The sequence below is a fragment of the Sciurus vulgaris genome (genome assembly GCF_902686455.1).
Source record: "Sciurus vulgaris genome assembly, chromosome: 12".
NCBI classification, from domain to species: Eukaryota; Metazoa; Chordata; class Mammalia; order Rodentia; family Sciuridae; genus Sciurus; species Sciurus vulgaris.
The window spans coordinates 110,076,105-110,095,240 of NC_136473.1; the positions used below are offsets into that span (position 1 = coordinate 110,076,105).

At 47.6% G+C, this 19,136-nt stretch overlaps 1 protein-coding gene across 1 annotated transcript; it reads left to right on the forward strand.

The window, feature by feature from the left end:
• The first annotated feature begins 1,107 nt into the window (after nucleotides 1-1,107).
• Nucleotides 1,108-17,476, forward strand: SELL (selectin L). The gene is made up of 9 exons (XM_079106976.1): nucleotides 1,108-1,255; nucleotides 2,037-2,115; nucleotides 3,593-3,979; nucleotides 4,863-4,970; nucleotides 7,356-7,541; nucleotides 8,614-8,799; nucleotides 10,258-10,386; nucleotides 14,138-14,156; nucleotides 17,140-17,476. The coding sequence occupies exons 1-9, from the start codon at nucleotides 1,253-1,255 to the stop codon at nucleotides 17,156-17,158; spliced, it is 1,116 nt and encodes a 371-aa protein (XP_078963102.1). The 5' UTR covers nucleotides 1,108-1,252; the 3' UTR covers nucleotides 17,159-17,476.
• Nucleotides 17,477-19,136: the final 1,660 nt, after the last annotated feature.

The window sequence follows — 19,136 nt, forward strand, 5'->3', positions numbered from 1 at the left end:
CTGGCTTTTCCTCCAGGGCTGCAGGGCTCATTGGTTCTGAAAACACTGCCTTTTCTGCTTGAATCTCCAGTGCCAAGGGTAGGAAGAACTTTCCCTTAGTGAAGTGTTTGGTCTCGGTGAGAGCAGTCTCAGGTGATTGGTGTGGCGTAGGCCAGACTGGCTCACGCTCCAGAGCAGCTGGAGGAGAGGATGTAGAGACACAACCAGGCGTTTCTTTGGCGTGCAGAGCACTGGTACTTCACAGGCCTCCTTGGCTCCACATTGTCCACACTTTCTAATGTCCTCAGGTCTTGATGGAAGCTTAGCTCAGTGGTCAAAAGCATGAGGTTCAGCACTGGCGGTCCAGCTTCATATATATTCTGAGGCAACTCTCTTACCCTCTTTGATACTCTTTAAAATGGGAAATACTAAAGGTTTCTACAGAACGGTGTGGTTATAAAGATTAAATAAGGTAATAAATATGGGGTTCTGATTTCTGTAGCTCATCATTATTATCGTTCTTAAAATGCAAATTTCATGATGTCAGTAACACTTCTTTCATCATATGAGTCCTAACTTCATATGCAGTCATATCTCCCTCGCATTTTATACTTCAGAAATACAAAGGTAGTCTTGGGACCCTAAACCTGCCTAGGGCAAAAAGAGAGGTGCCGTTCACAAGGTCCTCCACTAGGTGGCGAGCAAGGACAGGAGAAGGAACTGGATTTTGTCAAGTGGCCCAGGGAGCTGTACTGAAGTGGGACAGGCACCTTACCTTGGTCTGAAATAGAGTTTTGATCTGTGGTATCGCCAGGGCCACCTACAACAGGTAGTCAGGAGTTAGCCTAGCATTAATAAGGAGAGAGAGGGAGGAGGAGGAGGAGGAGGAGGAGGAGGGGGAGGGGGAGGAGGAGGAGGAGGGGAGCAATAAGAACTACATGGGAGGGGAGAAGAGGGAGGGAAGGATGCCCAGGACAAGGAAAGAAGGGTGGAAAGATGGAAGCAGGAGAGGAAGGAGAATCTAACCCCAACACCACTGTTCTCAGGGAGAGGGGATAGAGGCAGCGAAGGAAGGGGGTGGGGCAGAGGCCAGAAGAGGAGGAAGGGGAGGGAGGAGGGAGGAGGAGTGAACTGGGTGGAGAGAGGGCCTGTGCCACTCGGAGCCCTGCCCACCCCCCCCGGCAAGCGGGCTCCCCTCTGCCAGGACCCAGAGAGGCCAGGTGCTGCCTGCAGAGGCTGAGCGCTGTGCAGCCAGAGGAGGACAAGCAAAGCCATGGTGAGCCTTTGGCCTTCCAGATTTAGCCGTGCAGAGAGACTGTCCTGGGCTTAGAGGCAGGTGGCGTGGGGCCAGAAACAAGCCATTTCGTTTCTGATTTTAAGCATGCCAGAAACCACAAATGCTCCCAGTCTCAGAGTGCAATCCTGGGGGTTCTCCCCTCAGGTGGCGACGTCCTCCCCTGCCAGTCTCTGGTGAGGTGCTTGGGTGGCCCCACGCGGAGCTGCCAGAGAAGTGTCCTCTGCAGAAAACTCGGCCCTCAGGTCTACAGAGAGCCCGGGCGCTGTCGGGCAGATGCTCAGAAATTTATTTCTTATTTTTAAAAAATGACCTGCTTTGCTCCTCTGGAGTCTGGTTCTCTAATTCTCTTAGGTATTTGAGGTATTGACGCATCATGGTCAAGTGTGAGAAGATAGCTGTCAATCTAAACACCATAGGGCATTAAGCGCCAATGAACACTTGACCATCATGCACACCAAATATTCAGTAGTTTGACGAGAAAGTAGCATAGAAAAGCAGGAACAAAAATTACTGAAATGTAGAACATGAGAGCAATAATGATCAGCAGTATGAGACCAAAACTGAAATCAGAATGGAACAAAACTGCAGCAGGCTTGGGTTGATTTGATGTGACTTTTTCTTCCTTGTCTGGGAAATCTATGGCCGGGAACAGGGTAAATGCATATGTGTGTTTAATTTGGAACCTTAAGAAAGTTGCAGGTACCCCCTAAAGATGCTTTAAACTTGTTTCCAGTCTAATTTGTCCTGTATTTTGTTGCAGATATTTCCATGGAAATGTCAGGATGCACAGAGGGGCTTGTGGATCACCAAGTGGTGGATCTGGACAGTGCTCTGCTGGGGTATGTTGTGATATTCACACTTTGCCATGCCTTTTAACATATGTTCATTAAAAAGATACCCACTGAGTGCTCACAGACGCAGGGGAATTATTAGGTGGACATCTGCAGTTCCATCCCTTCTGTGACCTCTGTCTTTTTCTTCAAGCCCTGGTACTTCCCAGAACCCCAGAACCCCACCCTTGCCTGCCCCAGCCTGTACTGCAGACTCCAAATCCTGACAAGCCCAAAGCCTTTGGCTGAGAAGGACTGAGGTCAGGAAATCTCTGTAGGCACTTGTGACCTGTACCTGTTTAGCACTGGCCTTCCTCTTAATATGCCAGTGTACTTCAAGGCAATTTCCGAAGTTCCAGGGTGAACACCTTCAGGGCAGGGGACATAGGTCCCCCGTTGGTCCTCCTCTCAGGGATGTTGCAAGTTTTCATGAGTCTTCACGACGCTCCAGCCATAGCCGGGACCCTTCCCATTCCCAGGTACATGATGTCCCCTCCCTCACCTGGACGTTCTGCTCTGACCAAGCAGGCACGCCTGGCGGCTCCTCCTGTCCCCTTACACCCAGCCACCTGGGTGTGCCCAGCGTCCCCTCATTCTCCAAGAGCTCTCTGAGTTCCTGCAATGTGCAGGCACTATTTTAGGCACTGAAGGTCAGAGTGGCCAAACAGCTTCTCCCATGGTAGGACGGGCATCGCAGCGGATGGCTGCTCTCACACAGTTCAGGGTTTCCGGGGTGTCTTTGCCCACTGCTCACGTGTTTCCGAGTCCTCTGATCAGTTCTGACATACGTGACCAAGATCAATGAGAGAACGGGACTTGAGCTGGCATCTCTCCAAGGACCTGCCCTCCGTGACAAACAGGCAGGGGCTGTGGGGCTCTTCCCCCCTGCAGAGTAGCACTGCTCAGAGATGCCACTGTGCCTGGCGTGGTGCACACCCTGGGGACGGCGTAGGGGGGGGTGGGGTTTGACATAGAAAGGGTGGGAAAGTCGGTCAAGGTTCTTCCTGTTCTAATTTTGCTTCTCATTCAGGAGAAGACAGAAGAAAATGGATTCATGTATTATGACCACAATAATACATGTTGGCAGTTAGGAAGTCATCCCAGAATAAAATAGACTGTAAATATTAATGTTATATGATATGATGCTTCAATTAGTTTTAAATGATTGACAATCAATAAGACAATGAAATTTGAATTTCTAGAGCATTAAAGTTACGTGAAAGAATTTAGAGAAAAAACTTGTTACAAAAATAGATCTAGAAAACCACCATGTTTGTATAAAGCAGAGCCATGAGGAGGAGTATCCATGTTCAAGTGGTGGTCCGGGTCCTGCTGTCCAGCTGCTGACAACTAGGCTGTGATCCTGAGCAGTCACTCACCCTCTGGGCCTCAGCTCCTCATCCTGAGTGGCAGGCTCAGCCTGGATGAGAGGTGGCTCTTCTCAGCTGAAACACTGAGTAGACATGCTTCCTGCTCTGTCTTTCAGAATTCCTGGCCCATCAAGGAACGGACTGTTGGACTTACCATTATTCTGAAAAGCTCATGAATTGGCAAAGTGCTAGAAAGTTCTGCCAGGAAAATTACACGGATTTAGTTGCCATACAAAATAAGAGAGAAATTGAGTATCTGGAGAAGACAGTGCCCTTCAACCGTCATTACTACTGGATAGGAATCCGGAAGATAAGGAATACATGGACGTGGGTGGGAACCAACAAGCCTCTCGCTGCAGAAGCCGAGAACTGGGGAACCGGGGAGCCCAACAACAAGAAATCCAGAGAGGACTGTGTGGAGATCTACATCAAGCGGACGAGAGACTCCGGCAGGTGGAACGACGATGCCTGCCACAAACGAAAGGCGGCCCTCTGCTACACAGGTGGGGGCCAGGCTGGGCTGGAGAGGTCAGACCTGCCCATGCAGGGGCTGGAGGGCGGCGGGGGCTCGTTCACCTGCGCTCCTTCCCATCCTCAGCTAGGCACTTTTGAGTTTCTGGCGAGTGAAGCCAGGTCCTACACCCCACCGCCATACCCCTAATTCAAGTACACCCAGGTGCTAAGTACATTATGTGGGAGGCAGGGAGGAAGAGCAGACAGCCAGGGCCCCTGCTGGAGGGCAGGGGCTGGACACCAAGAGCGGGGGCTGTCTGAGCGCGTGGCTCACATTGCCAGTGTCCTCCTTGTAAAGCAGGAGCCTGGGTCTACGCTGCCTCCTGGCCTCCCTCTCACTGATTCTGGGTAACAGCACTGCACAGTCTGGGGACTACAACAGTCTCAGCACAGCCAGGAATTTTCCGGGTCGCATTTCAGCAGTGAGCGTGGTCCATTTGGTCTCTTGTAAACTGGAACCTCTGCTGCTTTAGAAGGCTTGAACTTTTTATCTTAGCGCTCTCCAAAAAGGAAGGGTTCCAAGCACAGGCAGAGACGAGTGAGGCCCAGCCTTCATGTCCCCGCTCACTACACAGAAGGCAAGCCATTTCAAGAGTGTCGATGTAAGCAGCCTGAGCAACTCCCCAGAGGCCAGAGCGTTCCTCTCAGAGAGTTCACTCTAGGAGCACGTATGTGTCCTGGGCCGGATGGCTAGCATATTCTCTAAATTGAAATTTTAGCATCCGATTATTATGCAAAAGTGCTTTGAACATATAAATAAACCTTTCCTGCTTATTAAAATAGTCCTGGACAAACAGTTACCTATGGCTGAACAAATGACTATTAATCCTGAAAGGCAGTCGATTGAAATGCTTTTTCTCTGACCTCTTGAAGCTTCCTGCCAGCCCGGGTCATGCAGTGGCCATGGAGAATGTGTGGAGACCATCAACAATCACACCTGCAGCTGTGATGCTGGACACTACGGGCCGCAGTGTCAGTTTGGTAAGCCCCTCCCATTCCTTTGCTTCTTCCCTTGGGAGTCCCAGGACTCACCGAAGCTTATGATGGAAGTTGGTTGGGATGAAATGATACAAGCCGTTCTGAGAAATGGGAAGTTGTGGTCAGAAATTGCAATGCATTTTCTGCAAAGATTTCACAAGGCAGTGTGAAGTGGTTTTGTTTAGTTTAGTTTTGTTTTTTTGTAGTGGGGATTGAGCCCAAGGGCTCTTTACCACTGAGCTACATCCCCAGCCCTTTTTATTTTTTATTTTAAGACAGGATCTCTTACTAAGTTGCTGAGTGTCTTGCTAAATTGCTGAGACTGGCCTCAAACTTGCAGTCCTTCTGCCTCAGCCTCCAAAGTCTCTGGGATTATAGGTTTGTGACACCATTCCACAAGAAACCAGGCGTGGAGTGACAGCACTGAGCTCCACAGTAAGGGGTCTGGCGAGGGCTGAGTGACAGCACTGAGCTCCACAGTAAGGGGTCAGATGAGGGTTGAGGGACAGGACTGAGCTCCACAGTAAGGGGTCAGGGGAGGGCTGAGTGACAGCACTGAGCTCCACAGTAAGGGGTCAGGTGAGGGCTGAGGGACAGGACTGAGCTCCACAGTAAGGGGTCAGGGGAGGGCTGACTCCTGCTCTCAGGGAGCTCACAATCTGTGAGCTTGATGGATTAATTAGAATCTGAAGTCTGAAAGAAACTGTACCATTTACCATTAGGAGAGAGAGTTACCCAGAAGGTAATCTCACGTTTTTACAAAGCGATGACAAGGAACGCCAAAGAGAAAAGTTCATGTTGGTACACAGCACATGCCAGATATGCGTAATAGCAAATTCTACATGTTCACTTGTGCTAAGTGTTTCAGGAGAACACAAGGGGAATCTATGTATAATCTTCCCCTAAAGGGTTTCGGTTAGTTAAGGGAAAGCTTATTTGTTCACAGTTCCTCGACTGTGATGGAACCCAAGACAAGCTGCAGTGAGCCTAGAGACTGGAGCCGCCTGGTGAAGGAGGCCGGCCGTGTCTGCACTGAGAGGCTCAGGGGTCTTCCACGGGCATCTGGGCAGTTATCTCAGAAGCACAGGGGAGACACTGGGGACAGAAAGAGAGAAGGTGGAGAGGCTCTTCCTGGTCTTGGTTAGTCACTCAGAGCAAGGAGGTGGCAATGGAAAGGAGAGAAGGCACAGGTTAAAGTCAGACTTCGACCCGGTTGCCCACGGAAGGAGGCACGCAGTACTCTGAAGCTGTGGGTCATTTCAGAATGTTGTACGTGTCTGATGTATAAAATAGAAAGTTATTGAAAAAGTGATATTTGTAAATAATAATGACTTAAATTCAAAATGAATTTGAATATCAGCCCACCAGAATAGATGCAGTTCATTTTCCTTAATCTCTGAGCCAGTACACCTACCTGATATTTTACTCCTGTTCTGGAACTTGATTTTTCAAACCTTACATAATGGTATTCCTGTTCCTCACCTTTCAAACATTGTAGGTATGTTTTTGTCCTGCTTTCCATCGAACTATTCTTTTCTGGTTCTGTTTCTACCTAACATCATTCTTCTGTGTTCCTATGTAGGCAGTAATCCCAATCCTACTACTATTAATCCTCAAATTCTGTCTTTTGCCTTTGGCTCTTCTGACTACATGTTCTTTGTGGTCAAACGTACTGACTTTTGTGGACCCACAGATTTCTCTTTGGACTGACCAATCTGTCTCTAGCTCTAAATATGCTAAGGATTTCTTTGAGGATGTCCAAAAGAATATGAAGTCCATTGTCCCATCTGGCTTTACTTTTGGAATTCTTATGTCTGTTTGAGGTTGACCAGGCTCTTGAGCTGGACATGGGACCACTGTGTACTTGGGTACTGTGAGCCTCTCACCTGCCCCAGTGTGTGTGCAAGGTAATCCACACCAATATTCGGAACTCAGGGTTTCCCGATTTGTCTCCTGCCTGTCTACCCTTATATCATCGCCACATTCTCTTTCTCCTAAAAGACTGTAATAGTCCACAAGATGAGCTCCCCAACTTTAAATGAGCTCCCCTCGAATGTATCACTCATGCCACAGGCAGCGAGGTATTCATTAAATCCTATCTTTCTCCCTAGATTCATCTCACCTCCTCATTCCCTTCCTGCTGGTAACATCAAAATGCTTGTTCTCCACTTACCAAAGAGCCTTGGTATCTCAGGGACTCTGCCCATGGCCCTGTCTATCATTCTGTGTACGGTTAACACAACTCATCATCATCATCTTCAGACTGTTTCAGAAATATTTCTTTGGACTCCAAGTCAGACACATTATTAATATAATTATTATATTAAGTGGCTATCAAATCCATCAGCCCCTCTGAACCCTCCCCACACTTCTCTTTCCTTACTGAAGTGGTCCAGTGTGCGGCTTTGGAGACCCCGGAGCTGGGCAGCATGGTCTGCACTCACCCTTTTGGGACCTTCAGCTTCGGCTCACAGTGTGCCTTCAACTGCTCTGAGGGAACACACCTAGCTGGGATGGAGGAAGCACACTGTGGCCCTTTTGGGAACTGGTCATCTCTAGAACCAACCTGTCATGGTGAGTGACTTCAGAGAAGAGGTTTGACCACGGTCCTCCTAGGTTTACAGTCTGAGAAGGCGCAGCAGAGTCTTGGTAAGACATCTGCATCCTCTTTAGGACTGCGTTGTAACCTTGAATTGTGCTGTGATGCTTTCCTAAGGGGTTATTCTTACTTAAATTAAACAGAGCCCCCCAAAAACAAAAAAAAAAAATGGTCTCAAAAACCATGTGTCACTATACAACATGATTAACAGCAATACAAAACAGCAATATTGTGTTTTTTATTTGTCTCATTGCCATGGCATGAGCTATCAGTCTTGCTTTAGAATTAAATTTTATTCCTCTCCTCTCATTTATTTCTATTGGTGGAGTCCTACTTTACATAAACCAACTTTCTTCCCAGAGGTGAGGTCGTTCTTGCTTTTTTAATTTGGTGTTTCTTAAGAGTATCTTTATCTTTTTCTGTCACTCAAACTCTCAGGTGGATAACTGCTCTGAAAAACAAACCAATCTCTTCATCTTTTTACATTTGAAATCCTGGGGGTTTTTATTTTTCTTTTGGTCTGTCAAGATTATCCCCACATGGGAGAATACTGGTGGTTGTCTGCACTTGGGAAGTTCTACATTTATACTCCTCAATCACTAGTTTAATCAATTCTCAAAAGAAATATCAACATCCTTTATCAAAATCCTAGAACTAAATTGTCCCAACTCCCAATTTTTACAGAATTGGGATTTTACAGAACTGGGATGGTTTTCAAAGCTTCCTGGGTGGACTTTACAACAGGAGAGAAGGTGGAGATTCTGCACGTTCATGAGTGTATTCCAGGGACTCTTAGGCAAAGGTGTGCGGCCTAGTGCTTCATCAGGGCTGCCAAGACACCATGCTGGGCTTCATCCTTGACCTGTCACTCATCATCATCTCAAGAAGACAGTCTGGAAGCATTACCAGAAGTAACGTCTAGAAATGAGGACTCCTACAGACATGTGGATGACCTTAAGTCAGGCAGCTTGGGCTAAAAGTCTTTCGCCAAGGGAGAGTTCTCTGCTCAAAAACACTATCTTGAGTTCTCTTTCTTTTTCACTGAAGTGATCCAGTGTGAGCCTCCAACAGCGCCTGACCTGGGGTCCATGGACTGCACTCACCCTCTGGCCAACTTCAGTTTTACCTCCACATGCACCTTCAGCTGCTCAGAGGGAACTGAGCTAAGTGGGGAGAAGAGAACTGTTTGTGGATCATCTGGACTCTGGTCCAGTCCTCCTCCGATATGTCAACGTAAGTTTGCCCAACACACAGAAGACTTCAAGATGGGGTGATGGACACACAGATGCGGGGACACATACTAAAGTCGACATTTCATTTTGCTAACTAAAGTTTGTCCACATTAACTTACTATAAAGTGCTTGGCTGTCCTTGTCTCCTCCTCTAGTGACAAACATTTCTTTTTTTCATTCTCAACTCTTCCTGCCTTAACTCTTAAAAACGAAACCTGCTGTCTCTAGTGAATCACCTCTTCTGCATTGCTCTATTCCTCTACAATCTGACTTCTCCGTCAGTCCCTCGCAATGCCTCCTCAGAGGTCACCCAGCGCCACCTAATTCCCCAAATCATAGACTCTTCTCACTTGTCACTCAGCTGATGTCTCCCAAGTCAGCATGAGAAGGAGTGTGCCTTCTTCACCTTCATCTTTCCTCCACCTGACAGGTGCTGGCAACACTTGCTGGATCAAAGGCACATTCAGTTAGCATAGGAGACATGGCCACGATGTCTGCCCCACACGCCATCTGCACGGGTGACAGGGGCCTTCTCAGGGTGGGATCTGCAGAAGCCACTAGAGAAGCTGAGCTCTGTGTGTCTAGCGTGGAGCGAGGCAGGCAGCAAGGGTGGCAGGGAGGCCTCTGAGCATCAGGTTGTCGGGTACATTTGCTCTGAGGCCTGGCAAGCGTCCATTCCCTGACCTTCCTCAAGCCAATGGGTGCCTGTTTGGTGCCTCTGGGAACTGGAGCCTCCTCTGCATCCTCTAGGTGTGGGATGGAGGCACCGTGAAAGGGGTCAGCAAAGCAGTGTGAGGACCAAGGGCCCCGGTTGGACCCTGTGCCAAGATGGGGAAGGAGCCTCCTTCAGCAGGAGGTCTGCAGGGCAGGTTTCCCACTTAGGACTTTGTCAATAAGCGCCTGCAAATGAACTGAGTTTACATTCACGAAGCCTGTGCAGCGAGTCCTCTTCATTTTGGTGAAGGAGGTGGAGGGAAGTGGCGGGTCTGCACCAGTTGATGGGTCAGTGCAGGTCCTTGGCACACAAACACGTGCTGCTCGTTTCTCCATGTCTGCTTTATAGTAAGAGCAGCAGTAGTTTCTGCTGACAAGTTACCCAGGTCAAATCCTTGGCTTCTCTTGTTCCTGAAGTTGCATATGACTTTGTAAATCTTCTCTGTATTGGAGGTCCAGCCATAGACCAAGGCCCTGGAGCCAAATACAGTGACAACCTTTCCTTGCCAAGATTTTGTCTCCATTCCCAGGAATCCCACCAGTCCTCCCCGGGGGACTGGCATTGGGCTAGAGGCTGGGCCAGTCCGCCTCTGCAGTAGACTCTGGGGACCTTCCCATGCATCCCTGTGTCAAGAGCATCAGTGGCTGTAATGGGAAGGCAGGAGGAAAAATGCCAAGAATCCTGAGCTGCAGGGAGTCCGTGATGCTTGTGGCCTCACTCTGTGCCTTACTGCCTCTGTTGCAGAATCAGACAGAAGTTTCTCAATGATAAAGGAAGGTGACTATAATCCCCTCTTCATACCAGTGGCAGTCATCGTCACTGCGTTCTCTGGGCTGGCGTTCATCATTTGGCTGGCGAGGCGATTAAGAAAAGGTATGTGAATATACCTATACAGTTTTAAAGTGAAAAAAGAAAGAAAGGAAGAAAGAGTCCCACAGGAAATTAAGTGTAATGGATTCCTCTGAAGCAGATGCCAAGCTTAAAGTGCTATAGACATCAGGGCCTGGAGACATGTGAATCCGCCCAGGACACAATTCCAGTAAAACAGGCTGACTGCGTGCTAGGCGTATGGCTCAGTGGTACAGCACTCCTCTCGCATGTGTGAGGCACTGGGTGATCCTCAGCACCACATATAAATAAATAAATAAAATGTAGGTATTAAAATTCTTTAAACAACAACAAAAACCAACCAGGCTTGCTGGTTTTTTTTTTTAGGCAAACTGTTGAACATGCCCACTGTCTCCCTGCCCCTTGCTAGGGTGAAAACCACTACACGAGGTAGTATACTAGTTCTTCATTCTCATTTAATTCAGAAAAAAGGAAGCCTTCCTGAGCCTGCGTGCCTCTGATTTCAGTCTTAGAGTTGCAGTAGGAAGGGATCCTGATGTCCACTAGGGTTACAGGTGCTGCTCTCAGAGGCCTGACTTGTTGAAGAGTCCCAGTCCTGTCTGGCTCTGGACTTGTGGGAGCCACACGGTCCTGGGGAGAAACCCCTGTCTTCCCCCTGCTGTCTATCCACCAAGGCCACAGCTGGAGACAAGTACTCCACGCACACCTTCCCTCCAGCCTGGGCTGGAGAGAGGGCAGAGCAGGACTGCCCTGAGCAGCTACCGTCTGCTGCCTGGATTGGGAGTCCAACACCAGCACAGAGGCACGCAGGGTCACGTCCCTTGCCCCCACCCCCAGAGTGTCCACCCCTGAAGGTGGGACCAACAGTCTGCACCAGGCCTTGGGTGGGCACTGCACATTTGGCCAGACTCACTTGGCAGAACCATTCAAAACTGAACAACTCACAGGCATGGGGCAGCCTTTAAGATACACCTGTTTCAAGTTCGGGGGCCATGGACAACCTCAAAACAAGTGCAGATCAACTCCTCTGTGCTGTCTGAGGCATCAACTGATTGACGTTTAAATTTCCCTTCCTTCAAGTAAGGTAGCATGTATTCTGTTCACTGAACACGCAATGTCAAGGTTGCCCTGCCTGCACGCTGGCAAGTCCAGGAATTGTGTCATCCAGTCCCTAATGGTCTTGCACTATGATCCAGTCTTGATCCATATTGAAGGAGTTGCCAGATTCATTTTCTCACCAACGTGAAAGACAACAGAGGGGGCACTATCTGTGTGAAAGAACCCCATTAACTAAAACCTGAGAGCACTGAGCTGTCACAGTGTCCACTCCTGTGGCTATAAATTCCGGGAGACTGGATTCCACCATCATAAGCTCTATACCAAGTCCCTCAGTACTTGGGAGAAGAAGAGTGACAGTTGTCTGTCACCACTGACCATTCCTTCCATGGAGACTTTGAAGCCTGACTTCACTGTCCTTTCTTCCTTCCTGCCTTTGGATGATGGCAGAGCTGAAGGGCTGGAGAATAGAGCGTGAATTGTACCCTGTGCCCTGCTCTGGGATGTGGTGGCTATTATCTCAGTAACTTCAGGGACTTTGGCACTGAAAGTCACCTTTGTAAGGAGGATGCTTGTCTCCAGTTTTCTTAGTTTTTAGGCAACATTTGTTAGAATCTGAAGAATAGAATCAAGGTCATGCGTTTTTCATGAGGGGTTAGCTGGCTAAGACTCTTGTATAAGCAAGGTGAGAAAAGTACTAGGATCATTTTGTGAGTTTGTTTTTTTTTTTTACCTGGGAGTCATTTCTGTACAAGATCTCAAACTGATAACTCAAAAACTGCATGCCCTGCTGTGGGAATCAGTGTGGGGCAAACAGGAAGCAGATAACAGGCACTTAGGCTAGTTACAGTTATGCCACCAAGAGACAGAGCCCCAGAGATCACTGACTCTGTAGGAGAGGCAGAGTTAATGCAACATGTGGATGGTCTCTTGTGAATCATCTCCCAGGATCTCCAACTTTCATGTAAATGACTTTGTCTTTCAAAGTTAATTGTAAGCTGGTTCTTTAAAACATAAAGATATTTTTCCTATAGAGATCATGTTAGAAATGGTAGCTTGGTCCCTCGCCTCAATTCACAGACTTTTAGCTAATGCATTTATAAGAATAAAAGTAAAAAATAATTAATCTTTCTGTATATATATTCTTTCGAGAATTTTCTATTTTTGTTGGATTCTGAAAACTTAAGATGAGGATAAATGACCATGTAGAGCATGCTGGTCAATGAAGTGACCCCTGTCCTTTTCTCTCTGTTGGAAGCTGAACCTTGCACTGCTCCTCCCTAGAAGTCTTGGTATCCAGACTGTAGCTCTCTTCTCTTGAAAAGGAGGACGGAGGGCTCCCAAAACCTGCCATCCTGCCTGAGGCGCACCCACACACTGCTCCTGACCCCATCGTTCCCTGAGAAGTCACCACCAATAGCCACTTGGCAAAGAGGACATAGAGCCAACGATGTTTTAGGCCAAATCTCCAAAATCTCTGATCAGCAGGGACCAGGGTCAGAAATCAGACTCCCATCCAGATATGTTCCCCAAAGCCCTCACCTTTGTAGTCACAAGATTGTTCTTTTCAGAATTTGAATTTTCCACCTGACCCAGCACACATGGGCATGAAACTGAACACATGGCCCCTTAGTTCCCTTTTCTTCAAAAAGAAACCCTCTCAGTAGGAACGCATTTTTTGGTCATCTATTATTGATTCACTGTTCCTAAAAGACAAATACATTTCTATGAAGATAAACAAACGGAACTTGAGGTTAATTCGGACTTGATTCTCCCTGATCACGTGAATTTGGTCCATGTCATCAGCAGGCTGAATTATGGCAGAAAAGATTTAAAGTTGTAATCCCTAACACTCAAAAGGATTAAAACAGTAATTGAGTATTGTCTGTGAAAAGCCCTGGCCTAGACACTTTGAGGAAGCAGCAATTATTGTGCCCCTTTTGCAGGTGAAGAAATTGTGGCTTACAGAGAATGAGTAGCTGTTCAAAAACACCACACTACATACAGGTGGCAAAATAGGGTTTGCACCTGGGTGGGGCAACTAATGTGCCAGCTTACAACCACTGAAACGTGTGGCCCCACCCCCACCATTCTGTCTCTTCCAAGAGCTCGCTCTATTTCCTTTTCTTTTGCTTGATTTCCTCTAGACCCCAACTCTGCGGATCATTCTTTAATTTGCTTATTTATATTCTGCTATTTTCCCAAAGAATGTAAGACAGTTTACAGAATACATTCAACACAGTAAATTAGAATTAGCTAAAAATATTGGGAATCCAGGGTTAAGTTAGGACACAAAAATGTGTGTTGCAAAGTCCTATACACTCAAGAAGAGAGGTTCTCGGCTCTGGCCCCAGGTTTCCTTGAGGAAATCAAAAGCAGCACAACTAGGTCCAACAGATCACTGTGTTTGTGCAGTGGAAATGTCAGCTACTCAGGCACTGCAATGCAATTCTTACTGACAAGACCAGAGAGAGTCTCTTGTGCATCCCATTGGGGAGAGGCTGAGACGCAATGACACACACCACTGTTTGAATTAGAGCATTAACCAGAGCCTCAAGTCCCTCCAGACACACGTGGGGGTCCGCCTGACAAAAGCATGGTATGCCTTAACAGGCATTCCCGAGGGTAGGAATATCCCCTCTCCCTTAGTTCAAAAATTGAAATCGTGTACTTTTTGCTAATAAAATTTCTCCATTTTCTTTTCTATTTTTTTTTTTAGGCAAGAAATCTCAGAAATGGTAAGTCTTTATCAATGAGGAGTTTCTAGATCTGTTGATCCCTTCTCTGCTTTTCTTCAAACACTTCCTGATATAGCTAGTCACACTGACCCGTAACTAGTTATTTACATGGGGGGTTGGGTCTCATCTAAATAAAATTTCCAGGTATAGTGCTCAATCAGTAACGTCCCTTGAAATCTGGTTTTTTTTTTTTTTTTTTGTACTAGTGCAACAGAATGGATAAATGAGTAAGTAAAATTTTATTTTGAGGGGAGTTTTTCCTGATCATCCCTGAATTTCTTTAAGGGTTAGAAGCATTTGGTTATGTTTTTTCTTGTGCTATCTGAACACACTCATGGAGACTACATGCGATCTCTGAGAAACACTCCATTCCACAAGTACTTACTGACGACTAATACGCCCCGGGTCTTAGGAAGAATGTACATTCCCAGACCCCAAACTGTGACTCTAATAATAAGCACTGATCTTCAGAAATGTAGAAAAGATAGGGATCATGGATTCTAAATACAGTTTTTCCAAAGATGCAATCCCTCCCTCTCTCTCTCTCATATATATATATATATATATTTTTTTTTTTTTTTTTTTTTTTTTTTTTTAAACTTTGGTCTTAAATCTTCAATCTTCAAATTGGAGACAGCACAGTGAGGCAGGTTAATGAGGTAAGAAGAGGTAGGATCAACTGAATGTGGTGCCTAATTGGCAGAAAGACACAGAGAGAGCGAGCAGAGCCCAGGAAGCTGCATGAGGCTGACTGGGGACTACTGGCGGGTGGTGCTGTTTGTGCTGAGAACTCAAGGGAAGGAGCAGTTTGGGAGGTGACCATCACAAGTTCAGGTCTCACCTGCTGAGCGTCAGTGTCCGTGCTCCTCCACAGTGCGCTGGGTCTGTGCCAGCACAAGGGGCAGGAGATGTGGATTCGGGGGTTCTCTCCTTTCAGAAAGTAATGACCATCGGAGGAGGGTGCACAGTCACCCAGGGACAATGTGAGCGTGGGAAAGGAAGAGGACCTGGGAGAGGGCGGGAGCCAGAGGACCATGGGTATCTAAGTCGGCTGAGGGAAGGAGAGTGAGGACAGGTGGCCAGAGCAAGGTGAGAGAGTCGGGGCCACAGATCTAAGGAAAAAGGAAGTGGAAATGGCCTCGGTGTGGCGGGAGAACCAGCAAGTGCCCAGGGCTATGCCATGGCATCCCGGGGACAGCGTTGCCAGTGCAGACACCACGACGGAGTCCGAGGGCAAAGGGTGTAGCAGTCACTTGGGAGGAGGAGGTGGAGGCAGAACGTGTATCTGTGTATTTTCAAGTCTGGCTCTCAAGGGGAGCTGTGGGGATAACTGGGTGGGAACGCAGGCCAGTGGAGAGTCTTCTCTTCTGTTTAATGACCCTATCTTGTCTTCAATGGTGTAGATGGCATCTTAGTAAGAAAGGGGTCTCTTCTGGGGGCTGGCCTCCCTATCTCTGTGGCAGGAAACCCGCAAGATATAAGATTTCTTTCATGTTCCCACCCACCGAGTGAAAGTCTTTTCTGGCACAATCTACCCAGAGCTATTTTCTGGCCACAGGAACCACCTGTGTTAATTGTCACTGGGTGAAAGCTGACAATTCTAATTTTTTTTTTTCTTAATGTCTGTGGGGGACAGAAATAGCTGCTAGCTAGGAGAGTATTAACATTAAGTTAATTACCAAGTTAAGCAAATTGCCATATTAAGTTTAAGGGTTCAATGATTTTTACAGTGATCCATTTATAAGCTGTTTATTGAACACTTTCATGTTGGAATTGTACTAAGATTGACCAAGAGGAGTAATCTCTTGAACCTAATCTCAGGGAGATTATTATCTAGTTGGGCAGTCGAGATAAGAAATGTAGAAAGAAATTAGAAAAATACAAAGCATAGTATGGTAATGACCATTGAATTTTGTATTTGAAAATGAAAGATCACTGGGCTTGGTGATCACACAAAAACTTTGTGTAGAAGGTGGACTCTGAGTTGCTTTTGATGGATGGATAGGCTTGGAGTTACAGGTGAAATGACACCGCTACATGTGCTCTGTGCCATTTTTAAGCCCTGGAGCAGACTCTCACAGTCCTTGGTGCACACTCCTGTTAACTGGGCTGGTGAATGAAGGACTCCCTGGGCATTTGTGGTTTTGATTCATGCTTGTTATTTTGATTCTTCTGAGATGTTTGTCACCTCATTTGGTTTCTAGCGTCTAAATTCTACCTGGGTGAAAGCTACACCCAAGATACACAGGAAGATATGATGCCAACCTCAGAGGAGGGCACATGTGGGCCTGTTTTCAGAAACATTTTTATCTCTGTCGGTGAGCATGTTCGCAGCTGCTGAACTGTGGTTTACCTGACAGTTCATCATGAGACCGAAGACTCAGAATCTAGTTCTCCTTTGAAAGGTGCTGAGACTACCAAATTTGGTTCTCCCCACCCTTTCCAAAAATGAGAGTTGTAAAACACCAAAAGAAGTGGCATTTAATTCAGAAAACAAAACTTGTCAGCACCTCCATGAGGCTTATCCCACCGTAATCAGGCATTTAGAGCTACCGCCATTCCTTCCTGAGCTTTGATCTGCTCTGACTTCACTTTCCGGCTGAGCGTGCTGTCTTTCACATCCCTGGCTAGCAGTGTGCTCTGGACTCACGGATCTGGAGGCAAGGTTCTGAACCAGGTCTTCCTCCAGCTGTGGCCAGTGGGCCAGCAACACGAGTATCACTGGGGAGCCTCTTGGAGATGCAGAACCTCAGGCCCCACCCAGACCTATCAATCAGAATTGGTATTTTAACCTGAAAGTGAGAAATGTTGACCTGGGACTCTTCCCGTTTGCCTTACAATAGCCCACTTCTTGTCCAAAATTTCCAGCTGAGAGCATTTCCTTTCTCCTACTCTTAGCACTGGTGAATATTTACCTTTGCTGCTGACATTTTAACTTGTGCAAGTTCAAGCTCCTAGTTTATGCTCTCCTGCTTTTTTCCAGCATGGATGGTTCATACTAACCCACCCCGTGAAAGAAGCTCCTGAGGCACTGAAGACGTGGCCCCTCCTCAGAGAGGCTCTGCACGAAGGGCACAGGACGTTCCCTTCGGCGCGCCTGGAAGAATTTCCACGTGGCAACAGCTCCTTCTGCTCTCATTTTGCCCCTTATTCACCCCCTGGCTCTGATCCCCCCATAGTTGTTAATATGGCTCAGTCTTTTAATATCTTCTCTTTGGGGAAACAAGAAAATAGGGTAAAGGATTGTTATGGATATTAAGACGTCTGACATTGTTCTTTCCTAACTCTTGTTTCAATTAAATACTCTACCTGATGACACGTACAAATGCAGTGAAAATCTTCTACATATGTAACTACAGCCTCAGTTTTCTTGCAGATCAAGCCTTATCTCCTCTGTCTTCTGTGTATCTGTGGGGGGACACTCTTAGGCAAAATTCATAAAACTAATGTTTGATGCTTTCAAACTGCAGTAAACCAGAGGGGCTCTGCTCAAGCTGAAGGGCCCCACTGCACTGTATTCTGCCTGTGTGAGCAGAGCCACCCTATCCAGCCACCTGCAGCCTCCCCACTTCCTGGGCCACCTCCCTTCTCCGCTGGCTAACTTCCACACGCAGCATCTAGGCACCAAAGCACAGGACACAGCGATGGCGGTGCTCTTTTGAGGTTGTGGGTGTTGCTGTCTCTTCCTATGAGACCCTCCTGCCCTTCTCTGAGTCGGTGCTTCTTCTGACTGCCATTGCTGATAAGTAAGGAGCATCCTGAAATGCTGGCTGCAGGTGACGACCCCTCAGGGCTATCAGGCGAGGGGAAGCGGGCAGAGGGACTCCCTGGCCCCTGCTGAATGCTCCCCTGCCCCTGCCCCCAGGTCTCCTACCCACCTTCCTAGACTCAGTCCTTTGGGCTCCTGGCAGGCGCCCTCCCCACGCCACCTCCTCATCACTAGTGCTTACCTCATCCTGCCCATGGCCATCTCCCCTTCCTGGTGTCCCTCTATAAAGTTGGTCTGTAACAGGCATTTTGTACTTAACTACAATCTTAAAATTTTAACCCAGTCTATTATTTTTAAATTACAATATGTTCTGATTCCTCCCCCATAAGGCTGGATGCTTCTTGAGGGCAGAGGTTGTGCCAGATCCCTGAAGTGTCCAGTCCGTGGCTTGGCCTCAGTAAATGTGTGTTCAAATGAACCAGAGAGAGTATCAGAAAGTGTGCCGTCAGCAAAGTTTCAGCAAACCTCTTTCCGTGGCATGTGACGAGCTGTTCAAACTTCACCTGAGGTCAAGGGCTGGATCTTATGAGAGACCAGGGCCCCATCAGAAACTAGTCAGAAATACTCTGTCCCATGGCCAACCCAGCCTTCACACGACTCTGTGCATCTCAAGAGAATAAGCTCTGGGTAAGGGTTGCGTGTTCCTTTTCTAAAGTCATTTCAGGTTGTGCATTTCAGCAAAGGCTCTTCACCTTGCACATCCGCAACAATGTGTCATTCACATTCATGTGGCCTACGGTGCATCCCTGAGGCTATGCGGGGCACAATCTGCAGACTCACCGCACGTGCCCTCACCGTGAGTGCTTGTTCACTAGGACACAGGGCAAGTGCAGACTGCATGCTGGGAGTGCGACGCGTGGCTTAGAAAGTCATCCTCCAGGCCGTGTTCTCCCAGCTCCTGCTGTCTGCCAGCTGACGTGCCTCTGGCTGCCTCTCTTCCCCAAAGCTTCCTAAGCTCTCCCTCTTGACTCGGCCACTTGATTCTTGCCTCCTGCTCACAAGTCCCATGGAACCGACAGGAAGGAAATCTGCCAGCAGCAAGCAGCCCACAGCCGAGAGAGGGACAGGGAAACAGGAGCCATCATGAAACTCCACTTCCCTTTGTCCCTGGTCCTGCTGATCTTGTGGGCTCCCAACGTCTCCTGGGGTACACGCAGCCTTCCCTGGGTGGCCCTGAAGGGAATGTGGCTGGACTGAGCCTTCTCAGCATC

What these genes read in the sequence shown, in the direction of transcription:
- SELL (XM_079106976.1), top strand. An exon ending in TCTAGAACCAACCTGTCATG is followed by an intron (nt 7,542 to 8,613) that starts GTGAGTGACTTC and finishes TTTTCACTGAAG; the next exon opens with TGATCCAGTGTGAGCCTCCA. An exon ending in TCCTCCTCCGATATGTCAAC is followed by an intron (nt 8,800 to 10,257) that starts GTAAGTTTGCCC and finishes CCTCTGTTGCAG; the next exon opens with AATCAGACAGAAGTTTCTCA.